The sequence below is a fragment of the Setaria viridis genome, chromosome 5 (assembly GCF_005286985.2).
Source record: "Setaria viridis chromosome 5, Setaria_viridis_v4.0, whole genome shotgun sequence".
Classification (NCBI taxonomy): Eukaryota; Viridiplantae; Streptophyta; class Magnoliopsida; order Poales; family Poaceae; genus Setaria; species Setaria viridis.
The window spans coordinates 40,257,299-40,280,278 of record NC_048267.2 but is presented as its reverse complement, the minus strand read 5'-3'; the positions used below and the strand labels follow the sequence as shown (position 1 = coordinate 40,280,278).

The 22,980-nt window shown below is 52.2% G+C and overlaps 4 protein-coding genes across 5 annotated transcripts; 2 read left to right on the top strand and 2 right to left on the bottom strand.

Moving 5' to 3' along the window:
- Window positions 1-579: 579 nt before the first annotated feature.
- Window positions 580-2,326, top strand: LOC117856995 (zinc finger protein ZAT5). The gene has a single exon (XM_034739459.2). It carries the CDS (start codon window positions 1,316-1,318, stop codon window positions 1,958-1,960), a length of 645 nt encoding a protein of 214 aa, XP_034595350.1. The 5' UTR covers window positions 580-1,315; the 3' UTR covers window positions 1,961-2,326.
- Window positions 2,327-3,534: 1,208 nt separating this feature from the next.
- LOC117856994 (ras-related protein RABE1c) lies at window positions 3,535-6,341 on the bottom strand. Of its 2 annotated transcripts, XM_034739457.2 has the most exons (10): window positions 5,985-6,300; window positions 5,352-5,581; window positions 5,230-5,264; window positions 4,805-4,877; window positions 4,577-4,677; window positions 4,416-4,481; window positions 4,227-4,324; window positions 4,050-4,112; window positions 3,880-3,972; window positions 3,535-3,793 (listed from the first exon to the last, which is right to left on the bottom strand). In XM_034739457.2, exons 2-10 carry the CDS (start codon window positions 5,465-5,467, stop codon window positions 3,716-3,718), a joined length of 723 nt encoding a protein of 240 aa, XP_034595348.1. In that variant the 5' UTR covers window positions 5,468-5,581; window positions 5,985-6,300; the 3' UTR covers window positions 3,535-3,715. The 2 variants fall into 2 exon arrangements, with proteins under 2 accessions (XP_034595348.1, XP_034595349.1); XM_034739458.2 differs by lacking the exons at window positions 5,230-5,264; window positions 5,352-5,581 and having other exon boundaries at window positions 5,985-6,112; window positions 6,194-6,341.
- Window positions 6,342-8,050: 1,709 nt separating this feature from the next.
- On the bottom strand, window positions 8,051-10,245 carry LOC117856996 (small ribosomal subunit protein uS8z/uS8w). The gene is made up of 4 exons (XM_034739460.2): window positions 10,089-10,245; window positions 8,719-8,862; window positions 8,479-8,639; window positions 8,051-8,359 (listed from the first exon to the last, which is right to left on the bottom strand). Exons 2-4 carry the CDS (start codon window positions 8,849-8,851, stop codon window positions 8,261-8,263), a joined length of 393 nt encoding a protein of 130 aa, XP_034595351.1. The 5' UTR covers window positions 8,852-8,862; window positions 10,089-10,245; the 3' UTR covers window positions 8,051-8,260.
- Window positions 10,246-11,695: 1,450 nt separating this feature from the next.
- On the top strand, window positions 11,696-12,343 carry LOC117858144 (uncharacterized). The gene has a single exon (XM_034741156.2). The coding sequence runs from the start codon at window positions 11,852-11,854 to the stop codon at window positions 12,110-12,112; it is 261 nt and encodes an 86-aa protein (XP_034597047.1). The 5' UTR covers window positions 11,696-11,851; the 3' UTR covers window positions 12,113-12,343.
- The last annotated feature ends 10,637 nt before the right edge of the window (window positions 12,344-22,980 follow it).

The window sequence follows — 22,980 nt, the reverse complement described above, 5'->3', positions numbered from 1 at the left end:
TTGATCTTACGACTGTTTTAGGCACCTGGTGGCTGGTAAAGTTAAGGATGAGTGCATGACGGCTAACGCGTTGACATTTGACTCCATCGGCTAAACTTTTTTTTATCTGATGCACAAGAAAAGATTGCGCATTCGCGGAAGCACCCAACTGGCTGCTGCTGCTGCAAGGCTGCATTATTTTTTTTCACGGGGAAACGGACGTGAGAATAGTTTGTACGTTCAATCAATATGACTACTACGTTCATTATTCAAACAACTCCAGCAATGAACTGATTATAATTAGCTAAAGTCCGAATGCGTGATTGACGATTATGGATTGGATCGATACTCCGATCCCTGTCAAAGAAGTTTAGTTGGCAGTTGGACAATGGATTGCACAACGAGTAGTATAACCTGTTCAGTCGTCGACTCCGGTTCCTGTCAGATGCCTCCGATTAACCGGCATCCCCAAACCATCTGGAAAGGAATTCAGCAGCAGCAAACTGTACCTCACGCGGCAGTAAACTTCTGGCTCGGATAATCTTCTCCGCTGGTCCTGACAGAAATCTCAAATCAGTACGCCGAATTACGGAGATGCTATAGTCAGACACTGACGCCACTGGTACGTTCTAGACGATTGCGATCGAGTCGACCCAATAAATGTTAAATGGAATTGAACCGACTGTACCCGTAATCGATGAGTCACCGAGACACCATTACCAACCGGCCGTTCCATGGAGGAGGATCGGAGGTGTGAAAGCCGTGGCCGCTCGGGAGTAGGAGAAGTAAAACATGGCGAACGGAACGGGACGACGCTCGGGAGCACGCACGTCGCCCGCGCCGGCGCAGCCTCTCTAGAAGGGTAGCGCCAGTACGAGCCGGGGTAGCCACACAGCTTGATCGATGGACACACCCATGTTGACTGAGACATCGCGACTTCACGAGGGGTGTCCGGAGGTAGCAGTAGTACAGCACACACGCAGCTGTGGTCAGAGGCACTCTCCAGCGCTCGGAATAGTACACACATCCACGTCTAGAAGCAGACCAAACGGGAGATCGGGTCGTTTCAGTCGAGTCATCACCAGGTATAGGCGTAGTAGCTAGCATTCTAGCAACTGGGCGAGTCGTGCGTCGTGCCCCATTTCTTTTGCGGAGTCGTACGTGCAGTGCAGGCGGTCTGAAACGGACCCGACCGGCCTGGCACCCAATTCCAACGCCGCCATGCGCTGCCGCCTGCGCGTGCCGCTGCTATATATACGACCGCCTGTTGCCCCCATGCCCCGCACATTCCCCGACATTTGCGCGTATTTTTTTTTCGGTAGATCAATAGCTAGCCATGAGCAAGAGGGACAGGGCGGCGTGGGAGGTGGAGGCCGGCGCCGCGGACACGGCCCGCCTGCTCGTGCTCCTCGCGCAGGCGCAGCAGCAGCAGCAGCAGCGCCACCTCCTGCAGCACGGGCACGGGGCGCCGTTCCCATCGGCGCGGGGGCCGCACGGGCGCGTGTTCGAGTGCAAGACGTGCAGCCGGCAGTTCCCGACGTTCCAGGCGCTCGGTGGCCACCGCGCCAGCCACAAGCGGCCCAGGCTGCTCCAGCCGCTGCAGCAGCAGCAGCAGCAGAGCCCAGCGGCCGACCACGCGGAGCTCTGCCTCGGGCGCCAGCCGCTGCTGCTGGCGCCGCAGCAGCCGGCCAAGCCGAGGGTGCACGAGTGCCCCGTCTGCGGGCTCGAGTTCGCCATCGGCCAGGCGCTCGGCGGGCACATGCGGCGGCACCGCGCCGAGGCCGAGGCCGACGCCGAGGCGCATAACAACAAGGTGCAGCGACCGGCGCCCGAGAAGGCCTGCGACGTCGCCGGAGGGATCTGCCTGGACCTCAACCTCACGCCGTCGGAGAACTGCGCCAAGTGCCGGAGCGTGGCGGTGCTAGGCGGAGCCGGGCAGGGTGTACATAAGACGCTCGCCATGTTAGACTGTTCGCTCTAGTTGGGCCTTTGATTTCCGTTAGACTGCACATAATTTTTTTTTTCTTTCATGGTTGTTGTTGTGTTCGTCACGGTATACTGTTCCATTGTTACTTTCTGGGGGCACCCCCAAATTCTTTCCAAAATACATGTTAGATTTGTTTTAGACTTCTGTAATTCTCGGTTTCTACCATGGAGTTGTTAGGTATATTTATAGGCTAGGGTAGTTTGAATGAAATAGAGATGAACCCTTCCCATTTCCTTGGTGTAAATAGTAATAACATGCTATGCGTTTCCATTTGACTAAGCGGAGAGAATTTACCGAAGTAACAGTTCTGTACCGCTTTGTAATAATGGCGTTCAAACAGTTGTTATTGGCCAAGTTCAATATTTTCTTGCTTGCCCGTGGACATCGCTTTTCATTTCAATTTTAATATCCCTTCTTTTTATTTTGAATAAATGCTAATACTTTGATAACCACAGTAGTGCGAAACATGCAGGCTGAATTGCAAGGCTGTCAGGATTACCCTGTACCTTCAGCTGGTCAGAGTACACCAAAAGAAACGCAAGAAGATGAATAAAACAAAGCAGAATGAGTTCGACAGTTTCTGATGGATTCTTCCCTGTTTTTAAGTGCATTCAACAATCAACGTGCACTCAGAACAGTTCAAACTTTCATTCACCCACGTACATGGAAGAATAACCGAGATTTGCCTTTTTCAACCAATTTTACAATATGAAACGAGATGTGCAAACTTACCATATAATTAACCCCTTACGGTTTCAACTTAAAACTGAAATGAAACAATAACATCCTTTTCACTTTCCTCTTGATTTTGAATGTCAGGATTCTCAATTTCTATAACTATTTACAGAACTATTTTAACTTAAAATTTTATATAGAGATAGAATAAATTGAGGAGTACATGTGTATACTCCTTTCAGAATTTTTTATGTGATTTGGTGCCAACATCAAAGCTGTCTTGTACTTCTCACAGCGTATTACCCGTATAAAATCCACATCATTCAATTATTATTTCTTCTTAATGATGCAAAGGAAACAAAAACAAGAAAACCATCATACTGTGTATTGAGGAAAGATAATTCTTTTAAAAAAACTTGTACTAGTTGTTCAATCAGGTGTCGTGATCTGACTATAAGCATTGCATAATACACAACTACCAATTGTGGTATCACTTTCAACAATCATGAAGTCAAAAGTTTTAGCTTGTGAAAGGTCCAAATAATTGGCATACACACTCTATTTAAAATAACTGGTCTTAGAACATGTGCAGTCAAATTATTTTAAATATGACTTCTGATATTATTTTGTAAATATTCAGATCAACCATACGAAAAAGATGGATCTGCGCATATAATATCATAGAAGTTTTTTTAATGCATAACTGTGACTATTAATGTTCAATGCAACACTTGTGACTTGATGTACTATTATATTATACCTAGATAGGTAAACTAGAAATGGAATTATTTAAATTTGATTACACAGCACTGCAAAAAGTAGGTGTCTCGATTGATTGCAACAAAACATGCAGTAACACCCCATCACAGCACCACCATCACCCCACAAGAAAAGAAGAAGAAAAAAATAAATTGCAATAGTAAACTGAAAAGGCAAGAGTGGTTGTTGCACAGAATGGAAACAAGTAAAGAACAAGCACATCATGATTATCTTCTTGACATTTTTCCTACAATATCAAGGAAAAAAGTAAGAAAACAAAGCTAACATAGTTTAGGATAATGAAGACCAAATTCCTCATGAGCCACAGCAAGCAGATTTCTGAGATGACGAGGCCTCGGCACCTTGATCTTGTCTAATATTGACTACCTTATCCTAAAAACAATAAGATAGTTTTCAAACTCTGAACAGAGTAAATAAATTTCACGTGCTCATAAACACAAGCCTCCATGTAACCATACCTCAGGCTTGGAATCGGTTTCAGAAAGTCTCTGCTTAATGTCTCGGGCAATAGAGAAGAAAACTTGCTCCACATTGAGGTTAGTCTTGGCACTCTGAAAGATACAGCACGAAGCAAAATCAGAATAAGTTCGTCAGTGACACAACCAAACAACACAGCGCAGGTATTTACAGTCTCGAAAAACTTGATGCCATATTCATCAGCTAGTGCTTGCCCTTTTGCAGTAGGAACAGCCTGCAATAACAACCAAAAAGAGAAGTGAAGCAGTAATTCAAAACTAGTAGCAGATATCAGAGCCCATACAAAACTAGTAGCATATAATAGGGTTAGGGGAGCTTGGATCAATACCCTTTTACTCTCATCCATGTCAGCCTTGTTGCCTACCAAAATTTTATTCACATTATCAGAGGCATGCTGCTCGATGTTGCGAATCCAATTCCGTATATCTGTATGTCAAATGAACAAGACTATCAAAGACAAAAGAAAGTAGGCAAAATTATCCACGTTGAAGATTTAAGAGATATATAAGGGCAATACTGTTGAAAGATGACTCATCAGTGACATCATAGACAAGCAAGATACCCATGGCTCCTCGGTAGTATGCTGAGATAAAAAGGAACTCAATTGAAAATAGGACTGTCAGTATCATATAGTTTCATAGGACTGGTCACTAGCACACAATGAAACAAGTATAGCACCTGTAGTGATAGTCCTAAATCGCTCTTGACCAGCTGTATCCCAAATTTGCAATTTAACACGCTTGCCATCCAGTTCAATCGTTCTTATCTTAAAGTCAATGCTGCAGGAAAACAGGATTTAAGGTCAACAGGCAAAGAAGGAAAACTTGAAGCAACAGAATAAGAATGCATAATTACTTATCAGGGGAAGTTGGGAAGAGATAAATAATGTTTCAACATAGAACATACCCAATTGTAGTAATAAAACTAGTAGTGAAGGATCCATCGGAGAACCGCAGTAAGAGGCAACTTTTGCCGACACCTATGTACAGAAAAAAAACAAAGGAAGGGTTCAGGGGATTGACTCATTTGTGAACTGAAGAAATAACAAAGTGAGAAAGTGAAAATGCAGAACAAAATTCCCTCGTAGGTAGCGTATTTATTGTACTTTACAACAATGTAATGACCAAAGAAAACTCATGTAGAGTCAGATGCTAATCATGTCCTAAAAAATTTAAGTATGCCAAATATGTCTTTTGTTATGCATTTTGGTTTATTATGACTTATGCTCAAAAACTCCGTCTCCGGTTCATTTTCCTTAGCCAATCTCTCTAGCCTATACATGGTCTTATTATAGCTTATAAATGATGTCTTTGTCACTGATTATTGGATACCCGGATGGTCACGAACACCACACGTGCACATGTACCTGAAAAAACGAGCAACCCCCTGTAAACCTTTGAATTCGCACCATTTTTTACTAGTACAGCTGAAAACATTTTATGGACATACTTACTTCAGGAGTGCAGCTGACTGGATGAGATATTGTCCTTGTCTACATGCTTGGGAAATGCAACATAAGCTAGCCTTGTAGATCATAGTAAATCTCCACTCAAAAAGAAAAAAGATCATAGTAGATCTTCCAAACAAACAAACATTTATTCAAACACAGAATCAAGCAATTCGACTTGCATATGGCAGACCTTCCACAAGTCCACGATTCCTTCAGCAAAACACAATGTTCTTCTGCAGTAATAGACAACAATGTCCCCATAATCCCTGGTAGCATGTAGTCCAAATTTCACATAATATAACTAATAACTTCTCTTATCAATATCCCATTGTTATCTTCTGTATCACTCCCTTATTCAACAAGCTGTCACTTATTACAAAGGCAGCAGGTAATCAAGCGCAGCTATGATCATGTACCCGCAACTCAACGCCAGCAAGTAAAAGCCACATGCTTCTGCTAATCCGCTCTAAATCCAACAAATGAAACAAACAATCCACTAACAGCTAGCGTAGCATTTCGTCACTGACCACTTTCCAGCAGGCTTGCGCTCGCACGCAACCAACACAGATAACAAAAATAAAAATGGCAGGCGGTGAATCAAAGCAGGGACATGTAGAACGAAGCACTCTCACTCACCGCTGTCGCCGATGAGCAGCAGCTTGATGAGGTAGTCGTAGTCGGCGCGAGCCCTCGCCGGCGGCGCGGCCATCGCCCTCCCGCCCGACCACCCCGACCTTCAACCGCGACGCGCTGGCGAGTACAGGCTGGGAGAGAGAAGCGCGAGGTCACTGATCACACGAAGCAATCGAAGCAGCAGCAGCGGGCGCGAAGCGGCGGATTTTTACCAGCCGATGCGGGGAATCGAATCGCTTTGGATTCGGTTCTCAGCGGGGGTGGATCTGAGGTAATCGTAGGAACGGGTGGGTTGTCCCTTTGGGGGTATTTTGGTCAATTTTGGGCTGTTATGACCTCGTCATGATTGGGGGTGGTTTGCGCCGCTGCGGTTTTGGACTTTTGGTGGGTCGCTTGCAAAGGCTGCATGCAGTTTTTCTTTTACTGGCTGGGCCGTGTATGCCTGGGGATCATGGGCCGCGCAGCACTTCATTCAGATTCACGTGACGTGCTCGACGTGCGATTTGCAAATTACAGTGTTTTTTGCGGGCAACAAATTACAGTGTTGCTCGAGCTAAAATCTTTTTTTTTTCCGAAAGATGCTCGAGCATATCTCGTGTAGGTCGAAAGATTTGCAAAGAGCTAGGTAACAAAAAGAAACACCAACTTGAGATTACCTAGCCGGAGGTGCAGATCGACTTCACTCCAACTCACATCGTCAACACACCATGACACGGCAGCAATTTAACGTTATATTTTTCACTAAATTAACCTTTTCAAATAGATATTCATATGGTTAATAGTTTTTTATTTATGATGTCTGTACTCATGGGGAAAGGAAAACGACCAAGCAGGCAAGATCATCAAGTGCTAGAAGAACAGATCACTCTGAATGACCTGGTATATACTGCTAGACGAACAAACAAAGCACCAGGCAAGACTCTTCTACGTGACGTCGTGACCACAGCTAACCCTAACCAGCTTTCCAGCCCATGCTTCGTCAAGCCACTCCAACTCTACGTCCAGAGAAAGGCACGCAAAGGCATGGAATATCCTTTGAATACTCGAAAGCGAAGCAAAGCATGGAACAGGAAAAGGGGAGAAGTTTCCATGTGCTCAAGAATATGCTAAGGAAGATACCGCATTCCGGTTCGCGAAAAAGGCCGTCACCCACCTAGGCTTCCACTCGCCGGGACAAGCCTCAAGCTCCCTATATATGCATCCTCATCCAACACCTTCCATGGAGGACCCTTTACCGGGGTGTGCCTCTCTAATCTCTACCCCAACATTGTCCTGATGCCGCTGCCATGTAGTTCAAGCAGGCTGCTCCCTCGGCTTCGCCGGCAGCGAGTGCGGCGGCGACAGCTTCGACGGTGACGGGCTGACGGCGGAGGCAGCTGGTGTTCGGCCATGTAGGGCAACTATACATCTTTGGCAGATCTTCCTCCTCCGTGAGAAGATGGTAATTGAGCGCGTGTATTACCGCCCCTAGCTCATGAGTCACTGTAGAAATGCAACTTCATGTATCCGTTGTTATCTATATTAAGTCAGCAATAATACATCAGTATTTAGTGAAGTACCATATGGTGCAGGCCACTGTATACGTTTGTAGAGCTTGTTGTGACGTTTTGTTGCTTTTCAGAGATGTTCTCTTTGTGAAGTTTCTTTGTGAAGTTTCATCCTAATTGGTACATCTGATGTATATGCTCTACGAAACTACATACTAGCCAGCTAGCATAAATTAGTTTGGGAATAACGGCGTATACAGGTGTGAGTGTGTGACCCATATGTAATGTACTCCCTCATTCCAAATTTCCAAATTGTAGGTTGTTTTGATTTTTCTAGGTTCATCTAGACATACACTTATATCTACCTACAATTCAAAACGGAGAGAGTAGCAAATAGAGATTTTCTAAAATTTTAAATCATATACTTCAGGTACTACATTTCAGCAGCATCCAGACTAATGACATATTATCCAGGTCATTGACATCTGAAACAAACCAGTTCTGAGTTTCAGACTTCACTTGCACTTGGGAACATACAAGAATTAACACAAGTCAAAAGAGCGTATTTGGAGATAGTCAACACAACGAGAAAGTACCATAGCTTAATTCGATTAAAATCCAGATGCCAACTATATAAGTTGAGCACAGTTTGGTGTCTAACAAGCGAACATTCAACTACACCTCAAATATCATAAAAGCCAAAACATTAACAAAACAACAAACATGCTTCATAAGCTCATCTCTCCAGCTATTCAGACAAAAAAACTGATGCTCCTTGCAAAAATTTCCATTTTAGTAGAAGAAACCGAGAACTTTGCCACCAACATTCTTTCGCCTGGCTTCCTCATGGTCCATGATGCCAGCAGATGTAGTCAGAACAATGTAACCAAACTGCAAGTCCCAAGGGGCAAGTTAATCAATTTACCACTGAAAGATCAGCAGTGCCCAAAACACAGACAATTCGTCACAATTTAGGTATTTGGAGTTGGTAACATCGCCAAGCAACAAACCTGACGAGACGGGAGTAGCCTGGCTGTCCATCCCTCAATTTCCTTCACTCCAACATCAAAGCGAGGACTGATGACACCACACTTGTTCAGCCTGCCATTCAGTTCAACCACAATTTTTCCTGCCCTGTGATCATCCACATACTCAAACTCACCAATGTAGCCTGCACAGCACAATAAAAGTATCAGGGACCCCATCCTCCATGAAAGCAAAAATTGTTAGGATAAAAATTGATAACTAACCATGCTTCTGCATGACCATAAGAAACTTGATAATGACCTTGGATGACGGCCTAATCATGACTTGCCGCTTCCCACGCTTCTCAGCATTATACATGCTCTTCAGAGCATCATTGAGAACACTGACTCTAACCATAATGACCTTACCTGCAGAACACCATCAAAAAAGTTGTGAAAGGCAGCTTAAGAGTGCAACCATTCTAAATAAGTACAATTAACCAAAGTGTAAAAAACAGTCCACGATTCAAGGTCAGATATAAATTATTTTGTAAATTGATAACCATATTGAGCTACAACTGATATCGAAGTTGACATGAGACAGTCAAGACCCATTTATGTTGGCCAAAAACTAAGTAACAGAGAAGCTGCAGACTGCAATACAACACTAGCAGATTGGCAGTCAAGAAGAACCAACATGGAAGAATAAGCCTCGTCTACCTTAAATAATACTGAAGTGCCAAAACCACAAAAAAGTTGATGAATTGAACCCAAGTGTCACAGAAACCAACTACTCCCTCCGTTCCAAATTGTAAGTCATTCCAAGAATCTTGGAGAGTAAAAGTATCTCAAGTTTGACCAAATTTATATGATAATATAATAACATTTATGATGTTAACGAAGTATCATTAGATTCTTTATCAATTATATTTTCATAATATATCTATTTGATGTCATAAATATTTATATTTTTCTCTATAATTTTGGTCAAACTTGAGATGCTTTGACTCTCCAATATTCTTGGAATGAGTTACAATTTGGAACGGAGGGAGTACTACTATGTACGGCATTCAGAACAGCCTAGGCAAGTGTGAATGATCTTCCACAAGCTAAAAAAACGCACATTAAATGTAAAAAGTACTGAAACTCGTTCTTATCAGTTATCACAGTACAGACAAACGCAAAACTGGCTACGGACAGAAGCATAGCATCAATATGATCCTCCATGGATGAATACACACTAGCTAGAGGTGACGAGCCAAATACATTCCGTGCAGCAGAAGAGTTGAAACTTCATTTCATTTCTGGATTATGGAGGACTTCTATAAGCAGGCAGAAACCAACGAACAGTAAAAAGGACTTGGCAAATCGTAATTGCTACATACCAACTTTCTAATGTTATTGCACGGCCAAAAGCGGAATGCTATTACATCACAAAGCAAATACATAAAGCAGATAAACCGTGCATTCCAGTTGGGGCGGACCCAGCATAGGACATGGGTGTACGCATGTACACTCGATAATTTTGCAAGCAAAATCGAAGCTCTTATGTAATAGTATTGTAACTGGGTGGGATCCGAATACAGATAGCTTATATTAGGGTTTGTGGTGCTCTGTTCCACACAGCAGGAAGGGTGGAGAAGGGGAGGGCATACCTGCTGGGTGCTCGTCGCCGGCAAAGGGCCCTGCGAAGACCGAATAGCGCCGCCGAGATGAGGGGGAGGGGTGAAACGAGGGAGCAGCGCGCGGCGGCTGCTGGAAAACCGGGGAGGGGAAAATGAAGGGCTAGGGTTGGGGCAACCTTTTGTATGGGGGAGGTGTGGGAGTGGTGCGGGCCCTTAACAGGCCGTTCCCGGGCCGACATGCGGTGCCACGCTAAGTGGCCCAAGCACGGCTGCTGTTTTGGGCTGTGCCCAGGCCCCCATTAGGCGGTTAGGCCCGGCCGCAACGCGCAGAATGACTCTCTTTTATTATTTGTTTTCTTCCTTTACCGGTTATTAATAATAACAAGTTAACAACTATATAACAAAATTTGTTCACATCTTAAATTTAAGCATATATACCCATTATTAACTTTTTAGCATTTTAATGAACTTTTTTCTAGGAAAATACAGTACAATACAGTACCTTTTCTTATTCAGGACGTTGGGAATGCTGAGGTGTATCTTGTTTTATTCTCACACATTATGGCGATGCACACGAGCGCGGAGGGGACACCAATAATTTGTACAAGGGTGGGCTTATCATGGCCCGGTCGATGGAGCCATGTGAGCAGCCCATGTGAGGCTGGACACGAGGGCCAGGATTTTGGAATCTACTAACATGCACGGGTGCCATCTTTAACAGTTAAACACCACTGGCCTTATCGATTCTTTTCTGGTTGCATAAGCATCCAGCTCGATCAGGGCGTAGTACAGAAAACAATATGAAAAAAGAGAGAGATTCCGTTGTGATAAGAGAGTAAACTGAGTGAGGGATATATGCAATCAAATCAGTTGCAGATTTGCTAGCACTGAAAACCTGAAATAGTCGATATATCGAGCTAATAATGTTATCAGAAACTTGCAATGAGAAACCGTTAGGCAGGATTTCGATCCGTACCGGCACACTTCTTTATGAACTGGTGATTACTCCTCCTTCCTCTGTGATTGGTTTCGTTGGCGGATTCCTTCTCCCGGTTTGCACGTGGGGTCTCAGTTAACAACGCCAGAATGGATCATGAGTGCAGCACTTACCCAATAAAATTGGCGGGCTCGGTCCTAAGATTCCGGTACAAACGCTTCACGAACACCATTTGTTTTACCTAGCAGGAAGCTTCCTGGAGACATCGTATACGAGCAGAAAATTCATATGCCCTGCACTCGCCAGGCAAGTCAGCAGACAGTACGTGCCAAGTTGATCGCAGCTTGCAGGCCCAAGTTGAGCTCAGCAGCCATGGCTGCAGAGATCGCACGCTGATGCGGTGATGTAGATCCTGATGAGGCGCCAGATGAGCGCCCATTCAGCAAGACGCCATTTCCTCTCGCGATCAGGGATTCAGGGGAGAGCCTGACGAAATGCTGGAGGGCCATGCAGACGCACGTCTGCACATGCATCTGCCACAAGTCAGCGCCCTCGGGAAGCAGAAACTGTCAGGATGTCAGATCCGTGTACGCATAGGCCGGCGGTGTGAACGTACAAATTACTGTACAATTCTGTACTGGTGAGATGCTGAACTGCTCATGGTCATGACTCATGAAGTGTCATGGGAAAACATTTTCCTTCCCCGACCTCGAGCATGCGCCGGGCAGGCTATATATAGCAGCCACCTCGTCCTTAGCTCCCAAGCAGGTAGCTCGAGCACTCTTTCCTCTGCCTAGTGGAAACAGCCGCACGAGGCCAAGCCCTGTCGTTGTAGGTGTTGTTGAGCGCCGCAAAGATGTCGCAGAGAGCGGGCAGGCACCAGAGGCGGGCGTCGCAGAGCGTGTTCGTGCTCCCGGAGAACTTCGCGCTGGAGGACGTGCCGGCGGCGGTGGCGGAGGGCGGCGCCGAGCAGCGGAAGCCCGCGGCGGCGGACGCCTCGGAGCTGCAGGCGGCCAGGCAGGCGGGGCGCCACCGGCGGGCCATGTCCATGGCCGTGGCCTCCAGGGACCTCGAGATGATCTCGGAGGACATCGGGAGCTACAAGTACGGCGCGTAGAGACAGACCGCATCCGGTGGCGTGTGGTTTGTAGCAGCTGGTACGTTCCTCCGGTTGTTCTCTCCTTCTTGGGGTCGTTTAGGTGCAGAAGGAAGTGGCGGTGTTCTGTCCTGTGCTGTGCTGTCGTTGAGTCTCGCGATGTATCGATGCGTCTTCTCTATATCAATGCAATCTGTACTTGCCTTCTTTGTTCTTGATCTAGAAGTAAATAAAAAAAAATCTTCAGCTTCAGCGTCTCAGGTTACAATGGAGTAATCCAGGCCACAGCCTTCAAACATGGTCCTCTTTGTGTATACAATCGACCAGCCTGCAAGCGGCTCTTCAAATGTGCAGTCAGCATTCTGCTGAAGGCTGAAGCTACCCGTAACTTCAAATGTGCATCCTGCTGAAGCTAATAAGCTAGGCTATCCGAAGCCATGGCGTGTCTGCACTCTGCAGGTGGTGGGCTCTGACACTGAGTCCGAGACTCTGAGGCGCTGGAAGTCTGGAACAGCTCGTACGCTGCAGCCTGACACTGTCCACGCAGGCGGTCGCAGTACCCTAGGGCGGCAGAGTACGCGCGCGTCCACGTCCACCACTGCATGCGATGCGCCGGCACGGTGGCGCACCCTCTCCCTCCGCGAGGGCAGTGCCGGCCATGGATGACGAACCCGCGTTGCGCCTCCGCGAGCAGGGCCGCAGCCCGCATGGGGCCTCGGTCGCTTGTGCTGGTGGAGGCGTCTGTCCAGACGCCAGGCGGTGGCGGGCATGGACCCCATGCGGATGCAGCAGAACCGGCGGCGCGCGCGTATTGTGCGATGCGATTCACCGAGTGTGATGTGAACAACTGGCCAAGTCCTTTTTCGTGGATGCTGCGACCTGCGAGCACGCCGCGTCGCGGCAACGTCTCGGCCGGGCGCCCTCGGGGCTCGGGGCGTCTGAACTATGGTCGGCACTCGGCAGGAAGAAGCACGCGTACTTGTGAAAATTCTTGGCTGTCCATTGTCCCAGCGTGGCAGAATTGGCCTTGGCAGGTCACGAACTACCGACGAACCCGCTTGTACATCGCAGATTGGTGAGCGTGATGATCGGATGGCCGCTTCTCTCTGAGATTAGATGCCTCATCACTGTTACTATTTGTCTTTTGGCGAGAGTGAAACCACCAGTCACCACGGATCGCAATTCGCAAGAAACGCGATCAAGGCTCACCGGAAAGAAGGCCCAGAACGGTGATGGACTCTGACGGCTTCGTGCAATTCTTTCACGCTGCCTTTCGATGCGGCGCAACAGGCATGAGGCGTCACTGTCAGCTTGTCATGGTGGCAAAGTTCGGCGCGTGCCATTTTTTAGCTTGTAGCAGCGCAACAAGCTCAAACCCTCAGGAAAAACATGTGTTTATTGGTAGAAAAGCGAAGTTTCTCAGCCTCAGGCTGGCCTAACTAGGGTGACCTTTCGGGAAAGGAGAGGACACTGGTTCCGGCACGCATCGATGCCCAATTCTGCGTGTCTCCGGCAAAATTTGCTGTTTGCCACTTGCCAACTGCAGCATGGTGCTACCCGTGCCATGCTGCGTTTTGCTTCGGCAGTCCGATGGCATTGGCGCGGCATGGCACCTCTGCCCGGCACCGGCATGAATTTGGCAGCTCTGATGCCCGGCTTTTTTTTTATTTTGGCCCTTTTCGCGAAAAAATTCATAAATAGACCCATGGCGAAACCAATTTCAAAAATGGACCCTTAGCTTGGCGTCAGGAAGCTATAACGTCTTGGCGCCCGCGCCTCCGACGTGGCGCCGAGGCTTGGCGCCATAGATCTTGACGTCAAGCCTCCCTACATATACCGCCACCCTTCTTCCTGCTCGAGAGTTCCTCCTCATTCTTCTCGACTCTCTCGGGTTTTTACTCTCCCTACTTCGCCCTAGACTACGAATCGACATTGTAGCTTAGGAAACTTTCATTTGATCCGTGGATCCTGAAGAGCAAGGTATCCTCTCTCCCTCGTACCTTTTTTTCGCATCGATTCGCTATATATTTGTTGCATTTTTGAACTTAGGGTTTCATGCAAATGTAGGATGCCGAGGCATGGAAAAGTTAAGAAACTAAGGTAATCTCAGCGCACGTAGTTATGTTATATGCTCATTGTTGTGGATCAAATGAAAAAACCTTAATTGTAGGTTTATTGTTAAGTGCGTTTGATTCATAGAACGAAATAAACTAAATTGTAGTTATGGCGCCAAGAAGACCGGAAATACCTTCGATCAATTGCCTCTGCCTAGTGGTGTTCCAGTGCCGATGTACTTTTGCGGCGATCCTTGCAAGGTAGCCAAGTCCGATGAACATGCCACGTATAGGCAGAGGTATTAGATGTGTTCCAACTTTGCATTTGAACCTACACTTCGTCAGCGCCGGATTAACATGTTGGTAAGGAATTTTTGTTGTCTTATAATTATTGTCCATAATTTTTTTGTTTTATAACAATTGCATTTGTTGTAGACCCCTCCACCGCTATGTGATTTTGAGCAGTGGGTCGACACTGAGATCAATCCTGAAGACAAGGAGTTTTTGGAGTATATGATGCGCTAGGATGCAGAGAGGAAGGAGGTGTACGAGAAAAGACTCATAGAGGAGGCTGCGGAAAAGGAGCACAAGGAAGAGGAGGAAAGGAGGCGGGTTGCTGCGAACAGGGAGGAGAGAGAGAAGAAGCTTGAGCGGGCACGCCGAGCGAAAGCAGCGGTTGAGGATAATCCCGATGCCTTAAGGAAGGGAAAGTGGCCTCGTTGCACTCAGTAGCCATATTTAGGTTCTAGTTCTATGGTTTATTTATGAACAATATTTTCTACTGTGAGACTTTTATTATGTTGTCATGTAATAATGCACTTTAAGTATGGACACACAATTTGTAGATGACCTATGTTTACTTTGCGATGTAATGCACTTCGAAGTTGTAGTCTAGTGAAATTCCCGCAGAAAATAAAAAGGGTACTTGTTAGCGAAATTTCGGAAGAATTTTCCCTACTTTTTGATGCAATCCATACAAAATTACGAGATGAATAGTGAATATAAATACAAACATACAAGCATATAAACATATGACACATTCATAATAGAATCCACAATAGTTCAGAATGAAAGTCCATATATACAAATAGTTCATATAATACAAAGTTCGCAATAAAAACCGTCACTGCCTCCTAGTCTTACCCTTACCCTTGTGACCAAGGGCGTCGGTTCCTGGAGTGTAAGGAGAACATGGGCGACGTAGTATTGTCGTTGTCAAGATCAGCGGATCAAGACTTAGAATAGTAAATTTCTTTTATGCGCGTAAGCCTCAGGTGGTTGCGCGGGAGACACGGATCTAGACTGGTTCGGGCAAAGGAAGCCCTACATCCAGTATCGGGGATGTTCGTGTTGCCCACGCGGGGTTCTGTAGTAGGGGGTTACAAATCGACGAGAGAGAGACTGGTCCCAAGTCTCTTTGGTGCTTGCGCTCTCAGGGAGAGTTGTGGTGTACTATGGCGTGAGGGAGAAAAAGCCGATCCCCTCTCCGGCCCCGGGTTCCGCCTTTTATACCGCAAGGGGGGTGGCCGGAGTTACATTTGGGATCGGATCAGAGGACTGTAAAGGGTAAAGCGTAGAATGGTAAAAGTAGCTGCAGGAAGGAGGAGCAAGATCCTAGGCGTCCGATGCCTCTGCCGGCCCCTGACGAGTGCCGGCGTGCATGCCGGAGGGGGTGGTCGCCGTGTGCCAAGTGTTGTTGCTCCCTGCATATAGCTACTTCGATGCTCGTAGGTATCAGATCATGATGAGGGCGTTCCGTCGTTACCCCAGTGTCCGTTTGGGGAGGACGGTGGATGCTGCTGTTCAGGCGACGGGTGCTGAGAGGGAGAGTGTCGCATCCGTGCTGCTGGGCGTGCGGGACCCGAGGGTACACGGGGCCCGAGGACAGGCCGCTCTCTCCTTTGCTCCGGTCGGCGCAGGCCATGAGTACCCTGCGGCGAATGGGAGCCGGCCGCCTGCACTGTAGCCTGTACAGAGCAGTCGTGCACGGGTACTTGCGCCGGGCTGCGTGAGGGGCGTAGTCGCCCTGCCCTCCGTCAGTCCTACGGCGCATTTATGGCGAGGCCGACGGGGGGACCCACAGGATTTTGTCTGTCTTGTCCGTCTGGACCGTATCCGAGGGGGATGCCTCCCCCGGGGGCCCCAGTGCGCCCGACCCCTTCGCTTGGGGTCGGACGAGGCGGAACTCCGTGGCGAGGGGTCGGGCGCCCCCGACCCCGGGGTCGCAGTCGGGCGAGGCGGAAACTTTGCGGAGGGGGGTCGGGCGCTCCCGATCCTGGCGCCTTGGTCGGGCGAGGCGGAGCTCTGATTACGCTTAGGTGGGCCCGGGCCTCCGCGTCCGCTTCTTTAAGTGCTGTCTTTTGGGAGCGCTGATATTTCCCCCCAACAGTAGCCCCCAAGCCTGTGGTGGAGCAGGAGTGCTCCTCCGGAGGCTTCTTTTACTGTTTCGCGCGGGCTCTGTGTCTATGGCGTGCTTGCTTTATCTCAGCCGGGCTGAGGGAACCTGCAATTTGTGACCACACGCGTGGTAGTTGGTTGCGAGGCTAGCCCCCGAGCTCCTGCTCGTTGCAGGAAACCGATCGGGAGGCTAGGTCGACTTTTTGATCGCTGCCCCTCAAGCGTCCGTTCGCTAGGACGGAGGGGTTGAGCCGGGCCACGTTATCCGCGTTGGACGAACCGTGGTGCTCGTTTGAGCTGCAAACGGGTAAGTTCGAGTGGAGTCCCGGTCCCCATTCGGGGCGGTCCGGCTCGGGCCAAGCTGGTGGCGTACTCCAATTTCCCGCCGGCCAGTTCATATAGTTCCCGGATCCGTTCGACTGGATCTGGGGGCTCGTTGCCTTTCCCCGTGGAAAAACCATGAACTTTATACCAGGCGGGACTCGAACGTGAGGTTGGGGCGCCCTTGGCTTTCGCTTGCCTGGGTATTGGCCGCTAGCGGACCCGCCCCTTCTCACCCCTTGCTCGGGGGATGTCCTGAGGCAGCTGTCGAACCCGTGTCGGGCCAGCTTTCGAACCTCTGGACCGTAATGGGCCGTAGAGGCGTTTTCAGCCCCGTATCCCTTTCTTACCTCCTGTGGGCCTTTGGGCCGGAGTGGAGCGGTTGTTGCGCCTGGGCCGAACGTGGGGGGCGTCGTGGGCGCGTTACCCGGGAAGTGGAGTTATGGAAGCGCCGTCCCGCGAATCGAGGAAGATAGGATGTTTTCGCAGCCGATCGTGCGCGCGGTTTTCGAAAAGGAAACGGGCGTGGCAGGGGCGTACCTGGCGCCGCATTTATGGCGGCCGGGGCGTCGATTTGGCTTCCCATGTACTTTTCCTATAAAAGCAGGAGCTCGTCGCGTCGGTTCCTCTCTCCTTTCGCACTCGAGCCTTCTTGCCTTCCGCCTAGTTCATCCGCGCTCGCCTCGTTCCCTTCGCCCCAAGCCGCGCGCTCTTCTTCCATCTCCATCGATCTCCTCCTTCCTCCGGTGATGGCTTCCTGGGGAGTTTCTCACTTTACCTCCTCCCGTGCCGAGGGCCTGGTGCGGAAGGGGCTCCTTTGCGAGAGGACGGAGGCGGGTGAGTGGGAGCTGCCGGGGCCGGAGCAGGTTCCGTCGCCTCCCGCCGGCTACGTCGTCTCCTTCGCCCACTTCCACGAGCGGGGATTCGTTTCTCCCCCAAGCCGCTTCTTCCGCGGGCTCCTCCACCACTACGGGCTCGAGCTCCAGCACCTCAACCCCAACGGGATCCAGCATATCGCGGTGTTCGTCGTGCTGTGCGAGGGATTCCTGGGCATTGAGCCCCACTTCGCGCTGTGGAATTACTTCTTTACAGTGAGTCTGTACCAGAAGGCGGGGAAGGCCAGGAGCCAGCAGCGGTCGCCTCCGGTGCCGATCGGGTGCGCCGGGATCCATCTCCGTCACACTCGCTCCAAGGAGTACATGACGGTGAAGACCTTGGTGTCCCACAAGGGGTGGCATAATCAGTGGTTCTACGTGAAGAACTACCCGGATTCCCCCCTTCCGGTCTTCACCGGCCGCACCATCGACGCGGCGCCCGAGGTATGGGCGTACGGGCCGGTGGATAAGGAGAACAAGCGGCTCTCCGTCCTGCTGCAGGCCATCGAGCAGCTGAAGCGGAGCGGGCTCACCGGCACCGGGGTCATCAGCGCGTACCACGCCAGGCGGGTGGCGCCGCCGATGCTCCGGGTCCGGCCGCTTGGCGCCATGACCCCCGATGCGCCGCCCGAGGGCACCGCCCTGGCGACGGGTGCGCTTGCCGCCTCCGAGATCCGGCAACGGCTCCGGGAGGCGCTGGAGGACAGGGACGTCGACTACCCGATCCCCGGGCATCCGCCGATGCGCCCGGAGCCGGGCTTCGTAGACCTGGTAGGGAGTTGGGACATCGTTTTTCTTTTCTTTTTTGCTATTTGCTGTTTCTGATGCGGAGCCGTTTGGCGCTTGCAGGGCTCGCTAACCCGGGTCGCGGACTCCCTCCCGCCGGTGCCGGAAGATGCCGAGCGGAGGGCTCGCAACCGTCTCCATGCCGAGGCGCAGAAGCGCCGCAAGGACAAGGAGACGGCGCGGAAGCGGAAGAAGGCCGCCAAGGAGCTCCAGCGGCGGCGGAGGGGGGCGGTCGTGTCAGACGACGACGACGACGACGACGAAGAAGATGAAGAGGATGAAGATGAGGAAGAGGAAGAGGTGGAAGAGTTGGTTCTCCCCCGCTCGGGGGCTTTGGTGATTCGTGATGCGTCCCCGCAGACGGCCGCGGGGGGTGAAGCGGCGGAAGCGTCCGCCCGGGCTCTGGCTCCCCCGGGCCCTGGGGTTGTGCCTCAGGGGCCAACACAGCGCGCGCCCCAGGAGCTGGCGCGGACCGCCCCTCAGGGGTCGGCGCAGGGCGTCCCCCGGGAGTAGGTGCGGACGCCACCCAGGGGTCGGCGCAGGGCGTCCCCCAGGAACGGGCGCGGGGCGCCCCCTCGGGGTCGGCTCAGGGCGTCTCCCAGGAGCGGGCGCGGGCCGCTCCCCCGGGGTCGGCACCGGGCGTCCCCCAGCAGCGGGTGCGGGCTGCTCCCCCGGGGTCGGCAAGGGATGCTCCCCCGGTGTCGACACGGAGCGCCCCTCGGGGGTCTTCAGAGCCTGCTCCTGCCGCCACCTTGGGTCCGGCGCGGGGCGCTCCCCAGGAGTCCGCTCGGGGCGCTCCTCGGGGGTCCGTGGAGCCTGCCTCCTCCGCCGTGCCCGCCGGTGGAGAGCAGCGAGGCGGCGACAAGCGGCCGCTGCCAGATGCCCCGGGGTTGGCGTCCGGCTCTGAGTCGAAGCGCGCGCGCCGCCCCTGCGCTTTGAGGGCGTAAGTTGGCTTTTCCTATGTGTCATTCTTCTCCTCTTTTTTCGTTCATTTCCACTGACGCTTGGCCGTCGATGTGCAGCACTTCTCCCCGTGGCCTCACCCTGCAGCTGGCGCCCAAGAAGGCGCTGCGGACGTCGACCTCCTCCGGGGGGCGGGCCGGGGCCCCGCCAGCGGCGAGCGGCGGGGTTCCTGGTGTGGCCGCAGGTCCCCCCGCGGAGGTGGCCCCGGCGGAGGCGGCTGGCGGAGCGGCGGCGGCGTCAGCCGCGGGAGGGGGAGCGGACTCCACTCCGCCTTCGGCCCCACCGACCGCCCCTCCGGCTCGGGGCGTGGTCCCCTCGGGCCCTCAGGCCGGGGAGGTGATCGACCTCGACGCCGACGAGGCAGAGGAGGCGGTGGCGACGGGAGGTAGGGCGGATACCCCCGCCGCCGTGGGGGGGGGGGTCAGAGGCGGAGGGGGCGCCTGCTCCCGGAGACGCGGCGGCGGCAGAGGCAGCCATGACGGAGGCAGGGGCCTCCGCCCCGGTCACCCCCGCGGGAGTGACGCTGGCGGCTGAGGTGGAGGTGCCCACAGGGGTACCGTTGGCGGCCTCGGCGGCGATGAGTATGCAGGCGCCGGGGCCGTCGGCGGATCCAGTGGCCTCTAGCGTCGTGGTGCCGTCCTCGACGGCGACGTCGGGGTCAGCCCCTGTCCCAACCTCGGCTTCCTCCGTCCCGAGGGTGTGGAGAGGGTCCATCCTCCGCTGGTCATCCCGCGATGACCCGCCGAGGCACCTCTTCGCGCTGGATGACGCCGCCGAGTGGCATAGGTGGCAGTCGATGCATGGTGGCGTCGCCCAGGTTCAGGCGGCGCTGACTTCGGTGCTGGGAGTTCTGGCCAACACCGTGGTCCCTGGCAGCCAGGTATGTTATTCCTATTGCTTGGTGATGCTTACCTCCTCTTTGCCTTTTTTGCCTTAAACGGCGTATTGCTCTGCAGGCTCTCCAGGAGGGCAGCCGGGGGAAATCTGATTTCCTCCGGTGGCAGCAGGGTCTCTAGGAGCGCTTCAACACCGAAAGGGAGCGCACCAGGGACATGTCTCTGCAGCTTGGCGCTGCCCAGGGGGCCGTCCACGACCTGGAGGGGCGTGAGCAGGCGGCGTTAGAGGAGGCGCGGCGTGCGGAGGCCAGGCTCCAGGCCGTCGCCGAGAAGGCCCGCCTCGACCTCGAGGAGTTCTAGGCCGTCGTGGAAAGGGCCCGCCGCGATGCCGAGGGGCTCAAAGCCGCTGCTGCTGAGAGGGCCCGCCGCGACGCCGAGGAGCTGGCGTGGCTGAGGGGGGAGGGTGGAGCCCTCCGCACGGAGAACGATCAACTCCGTTTGCAAGTGCAGGGGCTTAAGTCCGCCTTGTCCCGCAGCGCCGACCGGGAGCGCGAGCTGAAGGCCCAGGCCGACGGTGAGGTTCTTTCCGTTCCTGCGTTCTTGTGTCATTTGAGTTCTGCTCTTTTGACTCGGTGGGATTTTTTGGGTGGCTTCTGCAGGCGAGATCGCCAATTTGCGGGCTCTGCTTGACGAGGAGCGTGGCGAGCACGGCGCGCTGTGAGATGCGGTCCGCGTCGTCTGCGAGGACTTCGGTGTGGTTCCGGAGGAGGGATCGAGCTCTCTGCCAGCTCGTGTCCTCGAGGTGCGCCGTCGCCGTCGCGAGATCGCCGTGGACGCGCTTCGTCTTGGCATGCGGCGAGCCTTCAGGGTCTTCGGCTCTCACTATTCCGGCATTAACTTTGCTGGGATGAGTGAAGGGTACTGCGCCGGCTACACCGAAGCCGAGCTGGACGAGATCGACGCCGGGGTGACCGTGCCGACGGAGGCCCTCGCGAAGCTCCTGGAGGATGAAGCCGTCCCTCCTGCCGACCCTGAGGCTGGCCCTTCTGCCAACCCCGAAGCCGCTGCTCCTGCCGACCCTGAAGCCGCCGCTCCTGCCGACCCTGAAGCCACCGCTCCTGCCGACCCTTCTGCGAATTAGCTGTACCGGGCTCGCGCCCAAAAAGTTTGTACTTATGTCAGTCCTTTTGAACTCGTTTGCGTTGGCCATACGGGCCTGTTCTTATAACTCTTTGTTTGCACAAAAGAACCCGATTCCCTTTGTTATTCCTTTGGGCTTGAAAGCTTTAGGATGCGTTGCCGGGTGCGTCAGTAAGTTTTTGATGAGCGAAGGTGCCATAGCCACTGGGGCGTAGGTTTTTCCGCGGTCTGATCGCAACTTGCCTGAGTACCGTTCACGCATCCTTATCTTTTTTGCATCCAAAGGTTTTCGAAAGGGAGTGTTCGGTTTTGAAAAAAGAAAAGGCATTTTCTTTTTAGATGGCGCCCTGCGGCTGGGGTCGGGACCCCTGATAGCCCCCGAGGGGTATGCGGACCTGGAGCAAGGCCAGGGTCGGATACCCCTGAGCTTAAAGGAAAAGGCCTTCTTTTTTCGCAGAAGAACAAAACTGGTAGCCCCCGAGGGGTATGCGACCCTGGGACGAGGCCAAGGTCGGATGCCCCTGAGCTTAAACGAAAGGACCTGAGCCAAGGTGGCTCAGAGTTTCTTTTTTCACAGAAGAACAAAACTGGTAGCCCCCGAGGGGTATGCGACCCTGGGACGAGGCCAGGGTCGGATGCCCCTGAGCTTAAACGAAAGGACCTGAGCCAAGGTGGCTCAGGGTTTCTTTTTTCGCAGAAGAACAAAACTGGTAGCCCCCGAGGGGTATGCGACCCTGGAACGAGGCCAGGGTCGGAGGCCCCTGAGCTTTAAAGGAAAGAACAGAAAAGACAGCAAGACTATGCATAACTTGGAAGTAAAAGCTATGGGTAAAAGCGCCTTAGCTGTTCTATGTTCCAGGCGTTGCTGAAGATTTGCCCGTCGGGAGTTGCCAGCTTGTAGGTGCCTGGCCGTAGCACTTGTGCAACGATGAACGGGCCTTCCCATGGGGGAGTCAACTTGTGCCGACCCCTGTTATCTTGTACGAGGCGGAGCACCAAATCACCGACGTTGAAGGCGCGGCCTTGTATCCTGCGGCTGTGGTAACGCCGTAGGGCCTGCTGGTACTTAGCTGAGTGTAGTAGGGCTACATCTCGCGCCTCGTCGAGTTGATCTTGTGCGTCCTCGAGTGACGCCTGGTTTCCCTGTTCGTCGTATGCTTTGACCGTTGGCGACCCGTACTCTAGGTCGGTGGGCAAGATGGCCTCTGACCCGTAGACCATGAAGAACGGGGTGAATCCTGTCGCCCGGCTGGGGGTCGTCCTCAAGCTCCAGAGGACTGCTGGGAGCTCCGCAACCCACCGTCCGCCGAACTTTTTAAGGCGGTCGAAGATCCGTGGCTTGAGACCCTGGAGTATCATGCCGTTGGCCCGCTCGACTTGCCCGTTCGTGCGGGGGTGCGCCACTGCCGCCCAATCCACTTGAATGTGGTGGTCGTCGCAGAACTGAAGAAATCTCTTCCCAGTGAATTGCGTGCCGTTGTCGGTGATGATGGAGTTTGGGATCCCGAAGCGGTGGA

What these genes read in the sequence shown, in the direction of transcription:
- LOC117856996 (XM_034739460.2), bottom strand. Translation starts at nt 8,851, where the DNA reads ATGGTTAGAGTCAGTGTTCTCAATGATGCTCTGAAGAGCATGTATAAT. An exon ending in TATGGTCATGCAGAAGCATG is followed by an intron (nt 8,640 to 8,718) that starts GTTAGTTATCAA and finishes TGTGCTGTGCAG; the next exon opens with GCTACATTGGTGAGTTTGAG. An exon ending in GGCTACTCCCGTCTCGTCAG is followed by an intron (nt 8,360 to 8,478) that starts GTTTGTTGCTTG and finishes TGGGACTTGCAG; the next exon opens with TTTGGTTACATTGTTCTGAC.
- LOC117858144 (XM_034741156.2), top strand. Translation starts at nt 11,852, where the DNA reads ATGTCGCAGAGAGCGGGCAGGCACCAGAGGCGGGCGTCGCAGAGCGTG.
- LOC117856994 (XM_034739457.2), bottom strand. Translation starts at nt 5,467, where the DNA reads ATGATCTTTTTTCTTTTTGAGTGGAGATTTACTATGATCTACAAGGCT. An exon ending in AGTTTTATTACTACAATTGG is followed by an intron (nt 4,678 to 4,804) that starts GTATGTTCTATG and finishes GTTTTCCTGCAG; the next exon opens with CATTGACTTTAAGATAAGAA. An exon ending in ACATGGATGAGAGTAAAAGG is followed by an intron (nt 4,113 to 4,226) that starts GTATTGATCCAA and finishes TTGTTATTGCAG; the next exon opens with GCTGTTCCTACTGCAAAAGG.
- LOC117856995 (XM_034739459.2), top strand. Translation starts at nt 1,316, where the DNA reads ATGAGCAAGAGGGACAGGGCGGCGTGGGAGGTGGAGGCCGGCGCCGCG.